We start from the raw sequence: 18378 nt of genomic DNA on the forward strand, positions 1-18378 counted from the left end.
TGATACCCAGAGACAAATGCTTGGGCTTTGTAGAATTCTATCATCTGTCCCAAATAAGAACTTTCCAGCTCCATCTGCACCTGCTACAAATATGGCTGTCATGCTACTATTGGGCATTCTATCAAATTAATGATTCCTTTTAAAATTTTCTGAGTAAAAGTTACATTCTGGTAGTATGAGAGCTTTGGGTAGCTTTAATTTGTGGCTTTCTGCATCCTCTAATTTATCACCTTGGAAAATAAGATTTTTTTAAATTGTCATTGTTCTGTTATGTCTAGAGTTGGAACACAATAGAGATAGTTTTGAATGGGAATAAGGGCTAAGCTGAAAGTAAATTTGGACATGTTCCAATAGCTCATTTAGGGGCACCAAGAAAACTCCTCTTCCTTCTAGGATTCCTAGAATACCCACAGATCTCAAAGGTAAATATTCAGCCTGATAAAGATCTAGAACAGTTTTGACACAAAGACTTCTAGAAAGTTCATTGACCTAGCCTGTTGAGAACTAGAGCTTCCTAAATGATACAGAACGCCAGAAGAGGTTAATTTATTTAGTTTGACTGTTTTGTTTTTGAAACATTCTCACTGTGTAGCCCAGCTGGCCTTGGATTTTCTGTGATGCTTCTGCTTCTGCCTCCTCAACACTAGGATTAAAGGCATGAGCCACCATGCCTGGTGTTTTCCAATCCTTAAAGGATTCTCTGTTTCGAGGGTTCCTGGAGGTGGAACATCTGCTGCCAAATCTGAGACTACTGTAATTTTTAATGAAATAAAAACATACAAGCGTAAGCAATCAACAGAAACTTATATTCTGAAGAAACCTGAATATTTTTGATTAAAGATAATGATTACATGTCAAATACTATAAAAAATACTTTAGTATATTTCCTTGAGTGCCATAAGCTTTTTCTGTTTGTACAGCAAAATAGCTGATGAATAAGCAGTTCTAATAGTTTTGTTTTTTTCAGCCTGTTCTTCAGTACGGCATTTTAGATGCTTCCTGGAAAAAAAAAAAGACAATAATACATTTTTTTAAAAGAGGGATAATAATGTACGGCATATGTTAATGTATGTGTCATTAATTTTAACTCGGCAACTATATAATTTACTAATGATTTGAAATAAAATTTTCCTAATTGGCAAAATATCAAATTTTGGAAGATAATTGAAAATCAAACCATTTAATTATCAATCACAAAGTACACTTAGGTAATGGCTTTATAAGTAGTAGTTGCTGTACTATTAAACAATTTTGAAAGAAAAATATGTTCTTTTGTTAACATTCTGGAGAAACACATCAGACATAAAGCTGACTTGTGCAACTTGTGTGTTGGTTGTTTATCTATACGGTGGACTTAATTAGTCTCTGCCACTAGAAGGTAAGCCATTCAGTAAGATAAGCCTCCATGCTCCAGCTGTTGATGTTAGCCTTGTTTTTCTGCTACTATTTCTAGAACAGCATCACAGTGACCTTTCATCCTGGCTTCCTTTATATCTGGTTTAAAATCTAGTCTTGGGGTCTTTATTTGAATATTTCAATAGTCTAAAGTACTGCCCCACTTCAGATTGCTCTTCTGTCTTATTAATGTTCCTTATGTGACGCTTCCATTTCATCAATCTTCCCCAAATGAGAAGTGTTTATCTTTTAAATCAACCATAAACTGATCAGTATCTGCCAAACCTTTAAGCCCCTACTTAATTAACATTCCATTCTAATCAGAGGTAAGGGCTTCTTCTTTGAAGAGTTAAAATCAATTCCAGTGCATTTTTAGTACCCATACTACATAAAGTATACACTCTTCTAGGTGCTCAAAGTTTAATGAAAAATGTATTTTGAAAATAAATTCAGTGCAAGTACATAAAAGCCTATGGTAATTATATGAATGAAGAGATAGAGGAACAGGAGAAAATATTTCACAGAATGGAAAGAAAGGAAAGTTAACTAGAGAAACTAAGACAAACCTAGAAAAAATGTTGAAAGAGGGAGGTAGACAAACCTAGAAAAAATGTTGGAAGAAGGAGGTAGACTTGAGAAGTATATGAACATAGTCTAGATGGTAGAAGTACGTAGAAGTGAAAGAATGAATTTATTTACATATGATTTTCAGTGCTGAGATGAAACTTAAGGCTTTACACGTGCTAATAAGCATATCATTGAGCTATATAGTTGCCAGCCCTGGAATTTAGTATAACAGGAAGATGTCCATAAACCTGTTTTTTAGTCTCTGGTCTTAATTATATTTTGTATACAGTGAGGCTTGGCAGTTTCTGTTATCACCGCATGTTCTTTTGTCTTGTAAAATGAAATCTAGCCCCACATCTTTAATCCTTTTACTTGGGAGGCAGAGGCAGGGCAATCTCTCAGTTGGAGGCCAGTCTGGTCTACAAAGAGAGTTCTAGGACAGCCAGGGCTACACAGACAAACCCTGTCTCAAAATAAAAAACAAAATACAAATAACAAATACAAAAATACAAAACAAAACAAAACAAAACAACCAAAAGTAAAAGTGAAGTCTAATAATGATTTAGAGGGTAAAAGTGAATGAGTTCATGAAGAAAGGTTTAGGAGGCTAACACAGTGGATGAAGGAAGGCATGTGCAGTGAGGAGACTTTAAATGCAGACAGGTATGAGACATTATGGTCTAATGAAGATGGAGAAGAGCTCATGATGGATGTAGAGTTCAAAGAAAAGAATGAAATCTCCATATGAACTGGAGGGGTCAGGAAAGCATGCTATCATTTACTGAGAGGAGGTAGGTATGGGGAAGAAGTAAATGAGGACTCAGAGCTGACTGTATTTAAAGATAAGTCTTATCCTACTCCCACATCTTTCTTTGTTCCTAATTTTTCTTCTCTCTACAAATTGTAGATATATTAAGCAACACTCCCAGGTTTTACATCCTGCTCATGAGTGACATTTAACATCATTTAGAATCATTTTATCTCAAAAAGACCTTCCTCTCTTTTAATCTCTTCAAATTCACTGTCTACCTGTCACATCTGCTCCTAGCATTATTTACAGCAGGTCATACCTGATGTTACCCAAACCAAGTCAGTTAGAGCCCTGTGGCCACAGTTCCTGGTTCACTGCTAAGCGTGCATCCCAATCCAGACCAATGACTTGGCTGTGGGGTTGGGCTTCTGGATCTGTTGAGAAGGGTGTCTGTCCTTTGTGTTGGCTGCTGCATTATATAACATAGAGGTGTGTGCAGGCCTTTTCCACGAAGATTGGAAAGAAGAGCCAGCACAGAAGCTAAGCTATCATTAAGCAGAGCAGAGCCAAAGGCGTCTAGTAGCATCAACGGAGTCCTTGACTCTGCTGTGGCAGAAACCACTCCACTTCTGGGTTTCTTAGTTAACTGGTTAGTTGCATAAACCATTCCAAGCTTCCTTTGCCCTTTCTAACATCTGAGGAGTTCTGAGATTACTATACTTCTCCACCCCCACATTCTTGTATTCCAACACATAAGGGCAGTATCATTTGCATGGAGTTATTTTTTCTGCCAGTGAACTTGTACTTCTCTTTACACCTCCAGTGGTGCCAGACACAACGGCTGTACAAACAGCTTTTGCTTAGGAAACACTCGCTGGCCCCTGTGAACCTGGAGACATAAGGTTACATACAAAGTGAACTGCACTTACCCATGGTTGTGTGCAAAATGAAAACTGCAGCCGTAAATACTTCCAAGAGCAGTAGGCTTCCTACGAGACAGCCTGTTACTACAGCCAGTGTCTGGACAGGTGTACCCACGGAAGACGCTTTGCTGTGGCCACTGCTGCTGCTGCCACTGCTGCTGCTACTTCCACCTCCACCAGTGACAGTCTGTGCAGACAGGCTGAAGGTTCTAGATTCCACCCGAACAGTATTTTCCAGGATAAATTCAATTTTATAGTTTTTTCCTAGGAAGGAAAACGTGGCAGTAGCTGACTTCTCTGCTTGTTTTCAGTCAGTTTCCATCTAGTTTTTATTGGCTTCGAAATTGTGACTAATTTCTAATGACATTTTTTTGTAAATGGAGTCAGGTGACATAGAGTACAGAAAGGAATGAAAAAGTTCTCAGGAGTTCAGTCTTAATCTAACCACAGGCTTGGGTAGTGGTACTGTCCCTAGGCAGGTAGATTGGGTATGTGCAAAAACTACCCAAACAAGCCAGAAAGTAAGCTAGAACGTCATTGTCTTCCATGGTTTCTGTGCCAGGGTTTTGCTTTGAGTTTCTGTCTGGACATCCCTAAGTGACAGGCTATTCTCTAGACATGTAAGCTGAAAACCTTTTCTTCGCTAAGATGTCTTTGGTAGTGGTGAATTTATTGTAGCAACAGGAAATAAACTTATCATTCTCTACAGCAACTGGTTTGTGGAACTCAAAGCACCACAGATCCTCATATGCACATATTTTCTTTTTTTCATTAACTTGCAGAAAGCCTACAGCCAAGTTCCTAGCTCAGCTCTGAACTCTTGCAGAGATTATTAAATTACCACACACATACTTCTTCTTAAATAAAAGTGCATATATTCATCTTTCTTTTTTTCCGCTCTTCCCTATTAATCTTTCTTATGAAATGTTACATACTTAGTGAGAAAGAAAAGGAGCAATAACAGACAAGAAGAGAATACAAACCATGTTATACTTTTTATATACTCTCAAATTATGTTTAAATTTCTCTAATCACTATTTTATTTTTGTATATTAAATGTATTTTATAAGTGAGACCGACTATATTCAGAAAAGACAGGATATCACATTCTGATTTCTATAATTGATTGACCAAAATATTGTAGAATATTTTCTCCAAACAAAGAAAATAGACATCTCTTTACTGCAGAGATATATGACAATCTAATTTGGTCCACTTACCTATTCTATGAGGAGTGAGGTCTGTATAGTTGGCCCAACAGGTCCTAAACGGAATTGTTGTATTTCCACTAAGGCCACTAACGTGGTTGTTACTGGAATCCTTTAGGATAGCCTTCAAAGTAAGTGATGTAATTCCAACTGATACACAGTTACCCTCAAGAAGAAAGAACAGTGGAGAATTATAACAAATGTCCTGTCCTATCTCTTTAAAACAGATAAACTATTTTTAATGTCTATTAAAAGTTTAAAATCTACATAAACTCTGAACCTCACAGAACGAGATCTTGAACATGAACAGAAAAGTGCATTCATTTCACAAGAGTGGGAAACAGTAAATAGAAGAGGCTATCCACAGGTTGGTTCAAGCTGCCAGAGAGCCAAAGGCCTTCACTCAAGAAGGATGTGAGCTACAACTCACCTCAGGATCTACTGCCTTCACTGAGGGCTGTTGAACAAAGGGCTGTCCTGGCTGTGCTACCATTGGCTGAGCAATCACTATGAGTGAAGACACGAAGGCCAGGTAGTGAACAGGAAACGCAGATCTTTCAACTGGCTGGGCAGTCACCTGACATGATCAGAGGAAGGAAGTGTTTTTTCCAGGACAAATTACATCTCACAGCAAACTCAGCCAGGCTGAGTACAGTCTTCAGTTTATTTAAAACTGAAAATTCAACATGTGAAATTGACATTATTATAAAATTTCCTTTAGATCAAAGCTATGACATTATTAAAAATACTCAAAGCAAAGTAGATGTGAAAAGTTAAGTTTTAGAACATAAGATCATGCTCAGTCTCTCTCTCTCTCATGTGTGTGTGTGTGTGTTCTTGTACTGACATGCACCTATAAAGGCCAGAAGAAGATGTAGGATATAGGATGTAGAATGTAAAGTAGGCAGATGTCCTTCTTCATCACTTTCTGCCTTACTTGCTTAGGACTTGGTCTCTCACTAACCTGAAATTAACTGTTTTTAAACCTGTCATTATCCAAGTGGGTATCCTAGTAAGGGAAACAGGGACTATTTCTGACATGAACTCAATGGCAGGCTCTTTGACCTCCCCCCCTCTCCAAGAGAGGAGCAGCCCTACTTGGCCACAGAGGAGGACTTTGCAGCCAATCCTGAAGATACCTGATAAAACAGGGTCAGATGAAAGGGGAGGAGGTCCTCCCCAATCAGTGGACTTGAAAAGGGGCAGGGAGGAGATGAGGGAGGGAGGGTGGGATTGGGAGGGAATGAGGGAGTGGGATACAAAGTTAATAAACTGTAACTAATATTAAAAAAAAAAAAACCTGTCAGCAAGCCATAATAGTCTCCCTAACCCTTCTTCCAGACTAAGGCTGGGTTACAGGCATGCCTGGCCAGACCTAGTTTTAAATATGAATGATGGGAATAGAAACTCAGGTCCTTATATGTGTTCATTAACTTTATGTCAACTTGACAGAAGCTGGACTCTTTTGGGAAGAGAGATTCTCAGTTGAGAAAACATCTCCATAAAATGGGACTATAAGAAAGCCTGTCAAGCATTTTATTGATTAATGGTTGATGTGGGAGGGCCCAGCCCACTGTGGGTAGTGCCAACCCTGGGCAGTGACCTTGAGTTGTGTAAGGAAGCAGGCTGAGAGAGCCATGAGGAGCAAGCCAGCATTCCTCAATAGCCTTCGTTTCAGTTCCTGTCTTCAGTTCTAGCCCTGACTCCCCTTTATGATAGACTACAGCTATTTGCTGAAATAAACTCATTTTGGTCATAGTGTTTTATCACAGCAATAAAAGCCCAAGAAACATGCCTGCACTGTAAGCACACTAACTCATTGAGCCATATCCCAACTCTCAATCTTTTATTTCTTAAACTACATTATTACCATTTTAGTTAACCCATAAAATTGAATTAGAAGAATGTGCTATCTAAATTTCTGTTTTGAACTATAAAGAGGATCTTAATTCTATTTTAAAAGCAACACCATTTTTAAAAAATTAAATGTTTTTATTCTAGTTGTGTGTTCTTACCTTGATCCAGCCAGAATCAGTTGTGGGGGGGATGGGACTGGTAATAGACATGGAAGAAATATTGAATCCAAGGGTAGTACTAATTTTTCCTAAGATGACAGCTTGCCCAAGAGAGCCAGTAATTTCCTGGAGCTCAGACAATTGCATTTGACCTGTGGAGAAAAAGGATTAGGGCATTTGGACTACAAGAATACAGAATTGCGAAAATATGAGAAACTTTTTGGCTTCAGTTTTATTTGTATTCTTCATCGCATTATAGACTACTAAGACTTTAGTGCTCAAAAAGAATACAACAGTCATATTAATTAACAGGAATAAATGAAGAAATCAACAGAATGTTGTAAAATAGGATTTAAGAAAGAAAAAAAGAACAGTTAGAGAAAAAATACACACACACACACACACACAAATATGACTGTAAGCACAGAGAGAATGTGCCTCTTGGTTTAAACTTCCCAATTTCATTCTTTGTTAGAAGTAAAGTATTATCAGCCTTTTCTGTCACCACATATTACTTTTTCAGAATAGAATATTTTTAGAGCTTAAATATAAAAAGCATCCACCCTATTATTAGTACATGCATTAATAACTTGCTAAAGTTATCAAGCTCCTAACAACCTCTTACCTTCTTTGGATATCGGGTAATTTGGAAGGTGGTTCTTCAGGATGAGTGTGCTTTCCATTCTCTTTCTTTCATAGCAGACCTGGGATTTCCTCTTAAACCTACCACCCCCACAAGGATTCCTACTTTATGAACTGACACCTCCATATTCCTTTTGACAAAGTCTGATATTTTTCCTTGATTTCTTCTCCACTTCTCTACCAGATCATATTTAATCATACACTAATTTTCAACCCTCTTTGTCCTTACTGTCAAAATCCTAGCTAAAGTTAGTTGTTCTTAAAAAAATAGATCTTAATCTGGCCTGCCAGTTTCTACTTTATTCTGCATACTGCAGTCAGAGTGATTTTTAGAAAACCACTACAGCCACTAATGTTCTTAAGATCCTCTAGCTTAAAAGATCCATCACCCTTCGTATCCCAAGTCATGCCTTCAGGACTCAAACCACTGAATTTCTGCCATTAAGGATGAACTAGAAAGCTTGGTGTGGTCAGTGGCATTAGCCAATGAGCCTACTTGACACATTCATAACAACACTCGGAGTTTTCAGGTCAGTTTGAAAGCTTGCTTGTGTGACTTAAACTCTGGGGGAAAAGGCTGAGTCTTACAGATTCCTCCATATCTCCTAACTCTTTCCAGATATCTTCTCCAAGAAGATATCTGTATGAGTGTTTCTTTCGTCTATGCTAGAAGCACTAAGGTGCATGCAGCATTCCATGTCCATTGTTGCTTTATGCTCCCTGGGTCTCAGCACAGTGGCAGGGCCAACCTCTGTGGTACTGATAATGGTTCTTCCATCTCTGCTGACTGCCATGTCAATACTGAAGGCTTTAACATGAAAGCTTCTTATTCCTGACCAGAGGATTCTCTCCGTGCAAAGGTTTCCTCAGCACTTAGGCTACTTCTTTATAGGGTGCCTGACGCTGTGTGAATGCTATATGAGTATGTGTACCTCCCGGGTAGCCTGATGATATGTGAAAGCTGTATGACTATGTGGATGTATTTCTGTTTGCTTCTCCAGGTTTTGTGTGATTCATCCATTCCAGGACAAGTTGTAGGACTTTCCTTGAGATTTGAGACTGTACCCTAGTCTGTACTTTGAAAACACACCGTTAGCTTGCTTTTCTTTATGTTCCTATATTCTGTGATCTCAGACCTGTACCTTATATTTGTCAGGGTTTATCTGATCACGCTACAAGAGAGTGAACAATTCTCCTATATACTATGGACCTACTGCAACTCCTAGATTAAAGTCACACTGAGACCAGAGCATTGAACATATAACTCCAAGGAACTACAGCGCTGCAGAAAGTCAGCTGTGACTTCTGGCAGATAGCATCATAGAAGCCATTGCTGCAGCACAAGCCTAGGCTTTCTGTTCTTCTAAGCTTCCTCTTCTAATTGGCTATTTTAACCTATTTTTATACTTTATCACTCATTTATAAAGTCACTTCCTATTAAGTCAGATCCTTCTGTTTAATTTATTAATGTGCAAATCCTTCATAATTTCTCAGCAAGCTATTATTATAGGAGTATAGAAGTAAAATGGTTTGTAGGTCCTTAGGGTTCAAGTCATATGAGTAGTAGGAGTTCCTGAGAATAAGCCAGATCATGGTAGGTTTATTTGTGGCTTTAGACTTCACAGTGACATCCATTTATTTCCATGTGTGGTATGCATACCTGTGGTAGAATTGCTTAAGAATGGAGAGGGAGCAGCCCCAATCTCAAATTCCACTATGAATCCTGTGGATCTCTTCTTCCGAAGACTTGCTCCTATTGTTTTGCTGACTCGGATTTTGTCACTTGGTATTTTTAGGAACAAGGCAAGATTTCTAACCAGACTGTGTGAACTGAAAAATTCATCTTGTGTCACAGCAGGCAGGTGGAAAGACACAAATATGACTGAGGCACTGTGAACCTCCACAGGTGTAGATCCTTTAAGCAAAAGGTACAGCATCTGGAAGGTTCTATCAAAGTAGTTTTCACCAGGGATAGTGGAATCCAACTTAGGAAAGAATTTCTCTGTGAAAGAAAAGGGCCAAAATATCACTTTTGAGTATATTTCTATTAGCAGACAATATTTAATATTTGTTTGAACTCCAAATAAGTTCAGCAGCATCATTGTTATAACAAAGCATACATATTAAAAACAAAATACTTATAGAACTAAGTTGCAAAGTTACAGTATTTTAAATAATGTTATTAATAGTCATTAAATATAAAATTTATTTCCAAAATAATTAGCTATACACACAACCAGACTAATTGAAAGCTCAGGAACTTATCTTGTACTTGCAGAATACTACTTATATATTTTGAGTCTTATAGCCATGGGTGAAGGAATTTGGTGATTTAAAAGCATAAATTTAATGGTCTACTAATTTATGCAGTGCTAAGTGGCAATTCTTAAAAGAGCATTTATAATTTAATGTTTCTATTTTTACTGAGGACAGAAGGTATGTAATAAAAATGAAGGATCTACTAAAACATCTCAGAGGAGTCCTAAGCCAATGAAATGAGATTACATGCTAGCTTGTAAAAAATCTATGATTGATAAAACAAATTCTACTAGGAAATTGGATTTTGTGAAACAGGGGTCATTATACTTTTACTGTCTCTCTCTTTCTCTCTCTCTCTCTCTGTGTGCTTGTACACACATGTGTGTGAACAGCACCGATAGAATAAAGTAACAAAGCTCCACATTTTAAGCCCCAAAGGCTGACATGTATTATAGGAGTAGAATAATTCATGCGGCTCCTGAGTGTACTTCAGTCTGTAAAGTAAAGAATGTGCCTTGTGTTACAAAGTGAATATGAATCCATATTCCTGTTAACAGTGCCTATACCATTCATCTTAGCTAAAATTTTCATGTTATTACAAGAATGAAGGGCATAGAGATTTAGGTAATAGAGCAATTCAGGTAGGCTCTACGTGTAGAAAGGCTTGTGATACAAGGACATTCTGCGTTCGATGTGCTAAAGCGGTAAAGAATTCATGCTAAAACAATGCTATTTTTTAATTTTAATTTTTAGCTGGAAAAGTGATTGTATATGAGGCCCTTGGGTTTGAGCTTCACCATGGGGTAGGGGAACTAAAAATAAAGCAATGCTTTGAAAAAACAAACTGACAACACAGTTGTACAGTCTTGTTGATCTCTGAAAAGGCATCTATGGTATTGTTTTCCAGACCTTTGTCTCTATATTAAATTCTGACAATTGAAATAGCTCCTGGTTTTCTAACTTTGAATGATAGTGCTTCATACCACATACATTGTTTTAAAAGAGTTAGATATGCGTGAAAACTGAGCTGTAAATAGATGTTATGTTTGTGTTTAGGAGGTTAGGTTATAAAGGGAAATGCGGTATAACATCAAGGGCATGTGTTTAGGAGCTAGGCAACATTTTCAAGTCCTTGCTTGTCTGTTCTGGCTTTGAGACTGCTATGAACTGAATTGCCTGCTCTCCAGACTCCTGTGTTGAAGCCTTAATTCCCTGCTTGATGGTGGAGCTCTTTGGAGGAAAAATACGCTTATATAAGGTTGTGAGTGAAGACTTAATTATGGAATTAAAACCTCTAAAGAAAAGAAGCCTGAAAGTTAGCTTTCACACAGACTGAGAACACATCAAGAAAGAAACCTTTGCAGTTCAGAAAAAAAACCAAAAAAAAAAAAAAAAAAACCCAAAAAACCACCACCAACAACAACCTCTCATCAGAATCTGATTATGGACTCACTCCAGAATTGTGAGAAAAATAAAAATGCCAGTTTGGTGCCTCACACTTTTAATTCCAGCACTTGGGAGGCAGAGACAGGCAGATCTCTAAAATCAAGGCAAGCCTGGTCTCCAGAACAAGTTCCAGGATAGCCAAGGCTACACAGAGAAACCCCGTCTAAAACAAACAAACACATGAATGAATGAATGATTGTGCTGTTTAAGTAAAAAGAAAATAACTTGAGCTTTTAAATTTGTCGGGTTTTGTTACAGTAATCTAAGGAGACTAAAGCAGAAGCTTTGGCAAGTGACATCACTTTCCCTACCTCTCTTTACTCAGCAGTTTGTTACTTTGTTACAATGATTAGCGAACAAAACACTTAGAGCCCAGTGTCAGACAACTGAGGATGTCTCTGGAAAGTTTAGCTATTCTATTAGTACTAAAAACAAGGCTTGTTTTACAAACGGCAAAGGTATAGCTTTTAATTTGCTGTTAACGTTTCTGCAATAGTGGCCAAGATCATGGAGCACACAGGTAAGAGAGCCAAGTGTGCTTGTGGAACACAGTGTCAGCTGTCAATAATGTTAGAATTCCATTTAATAAAAGGCCCTAAGTGAACAGGGATAAATCTTGGTCTACAAATATCACTATTTAGATAAGTGTAGCCTTTGTTATTTATTACATTCAAATCAAATTTATCATATCCTATTTAATAATATTGATATTATATTAGCTTTCTTGACAACACTTCTGATATCTAAAGTTAATTCAGGTATTGCCTTCTATAGAACAGAAATAAAGCTGTGGGGAAATAAAAATTTTGAGCAAAATCTCTTTGAACGTAAGAATAGGTAAACTGCATACACAAAGAAGGAAAACTTTGTCAGGAAGTAATAAGCATATTCATTACAAAAGCTCTTATCTTCATGCACAGGGAGGTAATGAGTTCCACCAGCCACCGGTCTTCAAAGCACTTTATGAACAATCACATCCTAGTTTCTGTTGAATGGGACTAAAATTGAATTTTCTTCTTTATTCAGCAGTACTAAAGGAAATAATGCAATCATGAAACATCGCAAAGAATGTTTACAAGTAACCGGATACACACACACACACACACACACACACATATATAATTTGTTCTGTCCTGAAGAAATACCTGTGTTCAGACGCCTATCAAGTTCACAGTGTTTCTTTTGGGCATTCCATGCTGTATTTTTGGGACAGACCAACGAATTGTTCACATAGACATCCAAACGCTGACGTGTGGAAAAAAAAACTCCTACTAGAACACCCTGTTAAATACAAACATTTATGTGTTTTTATTAGAGCAATAATATGTGTTCCAACTATGTACACCCTGTATAAGATACCGAAAGCAAGTTTTTGTGAACATCTGGCAAATATTGGACGAAGATTAAAGATAGGCTTGCATTTAACCATGCAAATTTATGATAAATTAGCCCTTAAAAGCTGAGTCCCAGTAGAAGAGTGTAATGTAAGAAAGAAATTATTAGAAAAGTCACACCCTAAGCTGAAGTAAGGGTCCTTTTTAAAGATAATGAAATACAAAGAGATACTTTCAAATCCCGAGGCTGGGAGATGCTGAGCAGTATTCTGCTTTACAGAAACACAAAATTAAATTTGTAATGTTGAAACCTATCTCACAGAACTTTGGTAGGAATACTCATAAAAATCAACTGAAACATGGGAGATTTCCATAGGGTCTTGTAAGTCATTGTTAAGGCTTTGATTCACACAGATGAGTGTGGAGATAATTAAAGGCAGACAAAGACTTGATCTGGTCTTTGCTAGAGGATAGCCCTAAGATTTCCTTTCTGGCTGAGGTGAGAGCAGACCCCTGGAGGGCAAAAGTAGACACAGAGAGAAGGGTTGGCAGGCAATCGCCTTCATCTAGGGAAACAAAAACATTACTTCTCTGAATGGTAGGAAGAGGTCTTCTGACTGGATGTTTGAAAACTCATCAGGATTCATGGGTGAAATAGGTAAGGAATGTAATAGAGAATAATAATAATAATAATAATAATAATAATAATAATAATAATAATAATAAAAGCCCAAGATTTGTTTTGAGCAATTGAAAGTAAGTGGATGGAATATCACCTTGGAAGGAAGGATGTCTCCCACTGTTCCTGTGCTCCTGCTTCACCTGCTCAAAGGTTTTCCTGTATCTAACATTCTAGGACTTTGATATTTTGTATATATATGAAAGAAAGTCTGAATTATGAGAGTACCATTCAACACTATACTTTTTCCCACTGACAGTCTGAATAAGTGTAACGCTCTCAGCTGAGTTCCATTTACAGCAAAGATTTGACACTATCAAAGATATTTGAAATAATATGCTGAAAACACTCCAATGAATTCTAAAGGCATTTCTGGATTGTATATTGCTAATAGAATCATGGAAGAATACAAAGAAGATCCATAACTTTAAGTAATACATGATTAGTATAAAAATTTAGGTTTGCTTGCTAGTCACAGTATTGTAGACATCACTGTCAACCCGCATATGTCAATGCATATTGGGAGGAAGCATTTGGCACATGCATATTCTTTCATGCCGAGAAAACCTATCCAGATTAACGGATCTCTTTAAATGAGCAAGAAGGATGACAATATTAGAGAAGGCAGGAATGAGAGTTAATTGCTAGCAATATGAAACTATGGCAACCTTTAAGTCATTATTTTTATCTAGCCTCACCTTATTAGGCTCAACATTAAGCAACATCAGCCGAAGATTCTGAGGACTGGTCCCAGTGAAGTAAACCTCATACGTTTTGTTCAGAGCCACTATGCCATGGAACAGGGACAGCCTTCTTTGGCACGTATACCCTCCACACCAGCCATGGTCCTGTGGGCCTAATCCATGCAAAATTAAAGTTCATGTTCCTATTTCAAGAATACTGTTTTTTTCACAAATTATGAGGAACCATTATATTGAAAATAAATTGTCAGGGTTTAGCTCAGATATAAGCTCAAGATGTAAATGTATTATTCATCTGCTGTCTACACAGACTTCTAAGGTGGTTCAAAAACTTTGGCTTAAAATGGAAGGCAGAGAAGTGACTTGCTCCTGTTATCCTTACTTTTATATTTATTTGGGTTAAAGGGGTATTTAGCTATGACTTGTATTATAGATTAAGACTTGTCACTACTGCAATATAGTCAAGATTCACCAGTTTTCTAAGGTTGTTTCTAGAAAATGTGCAGGAGCACATTTGTTACATTGGAGCCTACCAACAAAGAATGGACATTTGTATTCCTGAACAAGACTCATCAAAGTTTGTGGTCATTGCACATTTGCTTATTAGTCAATCCATACATTTCACAACCCATTTGACTTGGGGGAGTTTTGGGAATTGAACCTAAGGGCTCTTGTATGCAAGGTATGAATCCTCCCTCCAAACTGTTTCCGTAATCCTTCATATAGGTTTTGAGGCAGAATTTCACCAAGCCATCCGTTTTAGCTTTGCACTCACTCTGCAACCAGATCCTCATTGAGCCTGTACCATAAGGCCCAGCTAACAGCTTTGTTTGCTTCAAGTCTTTATTCTTTTCTTATAATAATAGTAATTGTAAATTTTTGTTAGCCAGTGGCATAGGCACCCCTGGAGAGTTAATGTGATTAATGAGCTAAAATCATGTGAGCACACTCTATCTTCAAGCACATATTCTAGAAAGCTGAAGCACAGCAGATGGTTTTCTACTTGCATCTAGACATGTTCAGAATGAGTACAGCGTGGCTTTCACAGCAAGCTTCTCTATTTCAATAAAAACAACATGAGATATGACTGACAAAAACCTCCTGACATATTTTTTCATTAAGTTTGCTGAAATGTCTGGCTCACTTAGAAGCCTTATTAATATTTATAACTGAATTTCAATCAAATTTTGAATAAATATGAACTTCTAAATATCAATGAGAATATAACCTCATCCCTTAGCACACAAAACATAAACCCTACTTTAAATATATTTTCTTTGTGGATTTTAAAAACAAACATAAAGAAATATCCGTGCATAAAATAAAAAATTTAAAGCTAAAAAGCCAATTATTAAAAACAAAATTTAGCATTAAGACTTGAAAAAAATTAGTGATAGTAATTTTTTGTGAGTAATTTTTCCCCAAGCCTACATAATTTTCATAACACTTTCATGATTTTTTCACCAAGTATCATCTACTTAACACTTTTTAAAATTGATCAACACTGTTGAACTTTACCTTATTTATAAGAGAAACAATATATCACTGTAGTAAGTGGAAAACTTATACTTCCTTTCAGAAGAAGAAAAATAAATAAATATAAGGACATCTATCCATCACAAAAACAGAATAATTTGATAACTTCTCTACCACTCCATCATTATTCACTGACTTCTTTAAAATTATTCCCATAACCTCTGTTTTGCAAACCTAAAAGGCAGTATTTGACATTGATTGCTAGCTACGGAAACTGAGTGAGGAAAGCCAGAAAACCGTGGAACTTTCAAATTTATCTAATTTAGTACTGTGGTTTCTTTCACAGGTTTTTAAAAAGTAGATTTTGTGAGAGAATGGCCACTTAGTTGACTCCTAGAATGTTTTTGACACCACATTATGGCACAGCCAGGGCATGGAAATCTGTGTGGTCCAGGCTCTGTGCCCCCTCAGTGTTAAGCTTCCAGAAAGAGTAACATGAGCCAAAGCACTGTTTTGGGGATGCACAATAATTATATGTCCTGTGTTTTTGGTACCTTTTAGAAATTAATCTTAATAATTGAAAAATTATTGGTCTCCAAAGTCAATCTGAAACTCTATGGAAACCATTTCCTTCCCATTTTTATTCTGGCAATTGAGGACCATAATGGGAGAAGCCTAGACCTAGGACTTTCATGAATTATTCTCAAAAGTCAAACGAATAAGCTATGTGTTTATAAAAACAGCCCCCATTAGCTGCAAAATATGTTCAAAGATTTTAGAGTAAAGTCAAGAGTCCCAAAATACCCTTCTTAAGTATTCTGAATTGTCAAGCTTCCTTTTAATTTACATAAGGCAATGTGTATTTTTGAAGATGTTTAGGCCAAACTTTTTCTTTAAAATATTTATGCATCCTTATCAATAAAGTGTGACAATCATTACAGGCATAACTTTTCTCTTTCTTTTCCTTCTTTGCCTCTTCTTCATCTCTTCTTCTTCCTTCAAATACTCTATATGAAATAAATGTCCTGGCTTTCTTGGGTGAAGAACTGCTAAAAAGTCAAAGCTCACCCTTGCACCTAGAAAATTCTTAAATATGGAAGACAAAGAATTGTTTATATTTGCCACTTTATATGTAACTATTTTTACAGATAGTTTTATGCATTTAGTAAGTGCTTTGCTACCTCAGGTTCATTTGCAATGAATGCTTACCATTAATGAGATCAACATAACCATTGCTCATGATAGCCACTGGAGAAATTCTTCTTGTCTCTGAGTCAGAATCCAGGCTTTCTATAACCATCATTGCATACTCCATTCCAGAACACTGATAGCTTTGCCACTCTGGGATGTATTTACAGGTTTCATCTCTAATAATGCCTATAAACATGTGTATTAATAGTTTAGAAATGATAAAAAATCTCTGCAAAATTTCTTCTTATTTTGTATATAAGATCAATAAACAGAACCTACAAGTTACAAGTTCATCACTGAATTCTTGAAAAAAAATTTTTGATTCATAAACTTGAGGTTTAATAATATCCAACCAACCTTTATAAGGTGCTTTCTCTGTGACAGGAATTCTACTTCCATTCAAGAATGTAAGCATTGCCTTAGGAATTCTATAGTCTCCAATTCCCAGTTGGCTGTTTCCATCCCACTCATACTCTGCTTGAGGGATCACTGACCCAGAATTCCCCAGAAATGAACCATCCAGGTCTCTAAGAAAAGATTTTCTTTTGGCATCACAAACCATGTCCACACAATCAGATGGATTCACTTTACTGGGAAGAAAAAGCAAAATGAATCACTGAGGTCATTGATTGAGTCTTATTTCAAAAAGAATTTCTAGTGGAACAAAGTAGCCTACACAATTAGCATTGTAAAGAGAATTTTTTTTTATGGTCTCCTGCGTTTTGTTTTGTTTTGTTTTTTTCTTTTTTTTAACTTTTTTTTTTAATTTTATTTTTCTCATTAGTTTCATTTTGTTAATTCTGTATCCCAGCTGTATCCCTCATTCCCTCCCCAATTCCACCCTCCCTCCCTCATCTCCTCCCTGCCCCTTTCCAAGTCCACTGATAGGGGAGGACCTCCTCCCCTTTCATATGACTCCGTTTTGTCAGGTACTTTCAGGACTGGCTGCAAAGTCCTCCTCTGTGGCCTAACAGTACTGCTCCTCCCTTGGGAGGTGGGGAGGTCAAAGAGCCAGTCAATGAGTTCCTGTTAGAAATAGTCCTTGTTCCCCTTACTATGGGAAACCAATTGATTACTGAGCTATCACGGGTCACATCTGAGCAGAGATTCTAGGTTTTATCCTCTCATGGTCTTTGGTTGAGTGTCCATCTCAGAAAAGACCCTGTGCCCAGATATGTTTGGTCCTTGTGGAGCTTCTATCCTTTCCAAATCAAACTCCCCTTCTTTCATATGATTCCCTGCACTCTCCCGAAGGTTTGGTTATGAGTCTTAGTATCTACTTTGGAAAACTGCTAGATAGAGTCTTTCCGATGCTTTCTGCGGTAGACTCCTGTCATACGTTCAATGCATATCCCATTTGTCTTTCTAAATGAGGATTGATCATCATACCCCGTGTCTACTTTCTTGATTATCTTCTTTAGGTGTATAGATTTCATTATGTTTATCATATCTTATAGGTCTATATAAGCGAGTATATTCCATGTTTGTCTTTCTCCTTCAGGGATACTTCACTCAGAATTATCTTTTCTAGATCCCACCATTTGCCTGCAAATTTCATGATTTCCTCTTTTTTTGATTGCTGAGTAGTATTCCATTGTGTAAAAATACCACAATTTCTGTACCCATTCCTCCATTGATGGACATCTGGGTTGTTTCCAGGTTCTGGCTATTACAAATAAAGCTGCTACAAACATGGTTGAGCAAATGTCCTTATTGTGTACTTGAGCAAATTTTGGGTATATGTCTAGCAGTGGTACAGCTGGGTCTTGAGGAAGCACTATTCCTAATTGT

At 37.1% G+C, this 18378-nt stretch overlaps 1 protein-coding gene across 1 annotated transcript in view; it reads right to left on the reverse strand.

Moving 5' to 3' along the window:
• Positions 1 to 785: 785 nt before the first annotated feature.
• Pkhd1l1 (PKHD1 like 1) overlaps positions 786 to 18378 on the reverse strand; it is a 155001-nt gene continuing 137408 nt past the window's right edge. Inside the window, exons 69-78 of the mRNA XM_060389478.1 lie at positions 16945 to 17177; positions 16606 to 16773; positions 13918 to 14075; positions 12352 to 12487; positions 9162 to 9503; positions 6860 to 7011; positions 5275 to 5421; positions 4857 to 5010; positions 3643 to 3900; positions 786 to 999 (exon numbers count right to left, since the gene is read on the reverse strand). Coding sequence (XP_060245461.1) covers positions 989 to 999; positions 3643 to 3900; positions 4857 to 5010; positions 5275 to 5421; positions 6860 to 7011; positions 9162 to 9503; positions 12352 to 12487; positions 13918 to 14075; positions 16606 to 16773; positions 16945 to 17177 — 1759 coding nt within the window. The 3' untranslated portion in view covers positions 786 to 988. The remainder of the gene's footprint in view (positions 1000 to 3642; positions 3901 to 4856; positions 5011 to 5274; positions 5422 to 6859; positions 7012 to 9161; positions 9504 to 12351; positions 12488 to 13917; positions 14076 to 16605; positions 16774 to 16944; positions 17178 to 18378) is intronic.

Source organism: Meriones unguiculatus, chromosome 8 (genome assembly GCF_030254825.1).
Source record: "Meriones unguiculatus strain TT.TT164.6M chromosome 8, Bangor_MerUng_6.1, whole genome shotgun sequence".
Lineage (NCBI taxonomy): Eukaryota > Metazoa > Chordata > Mammalia > Rodentia > Muridae > Meriones > Meriones unguiculatus.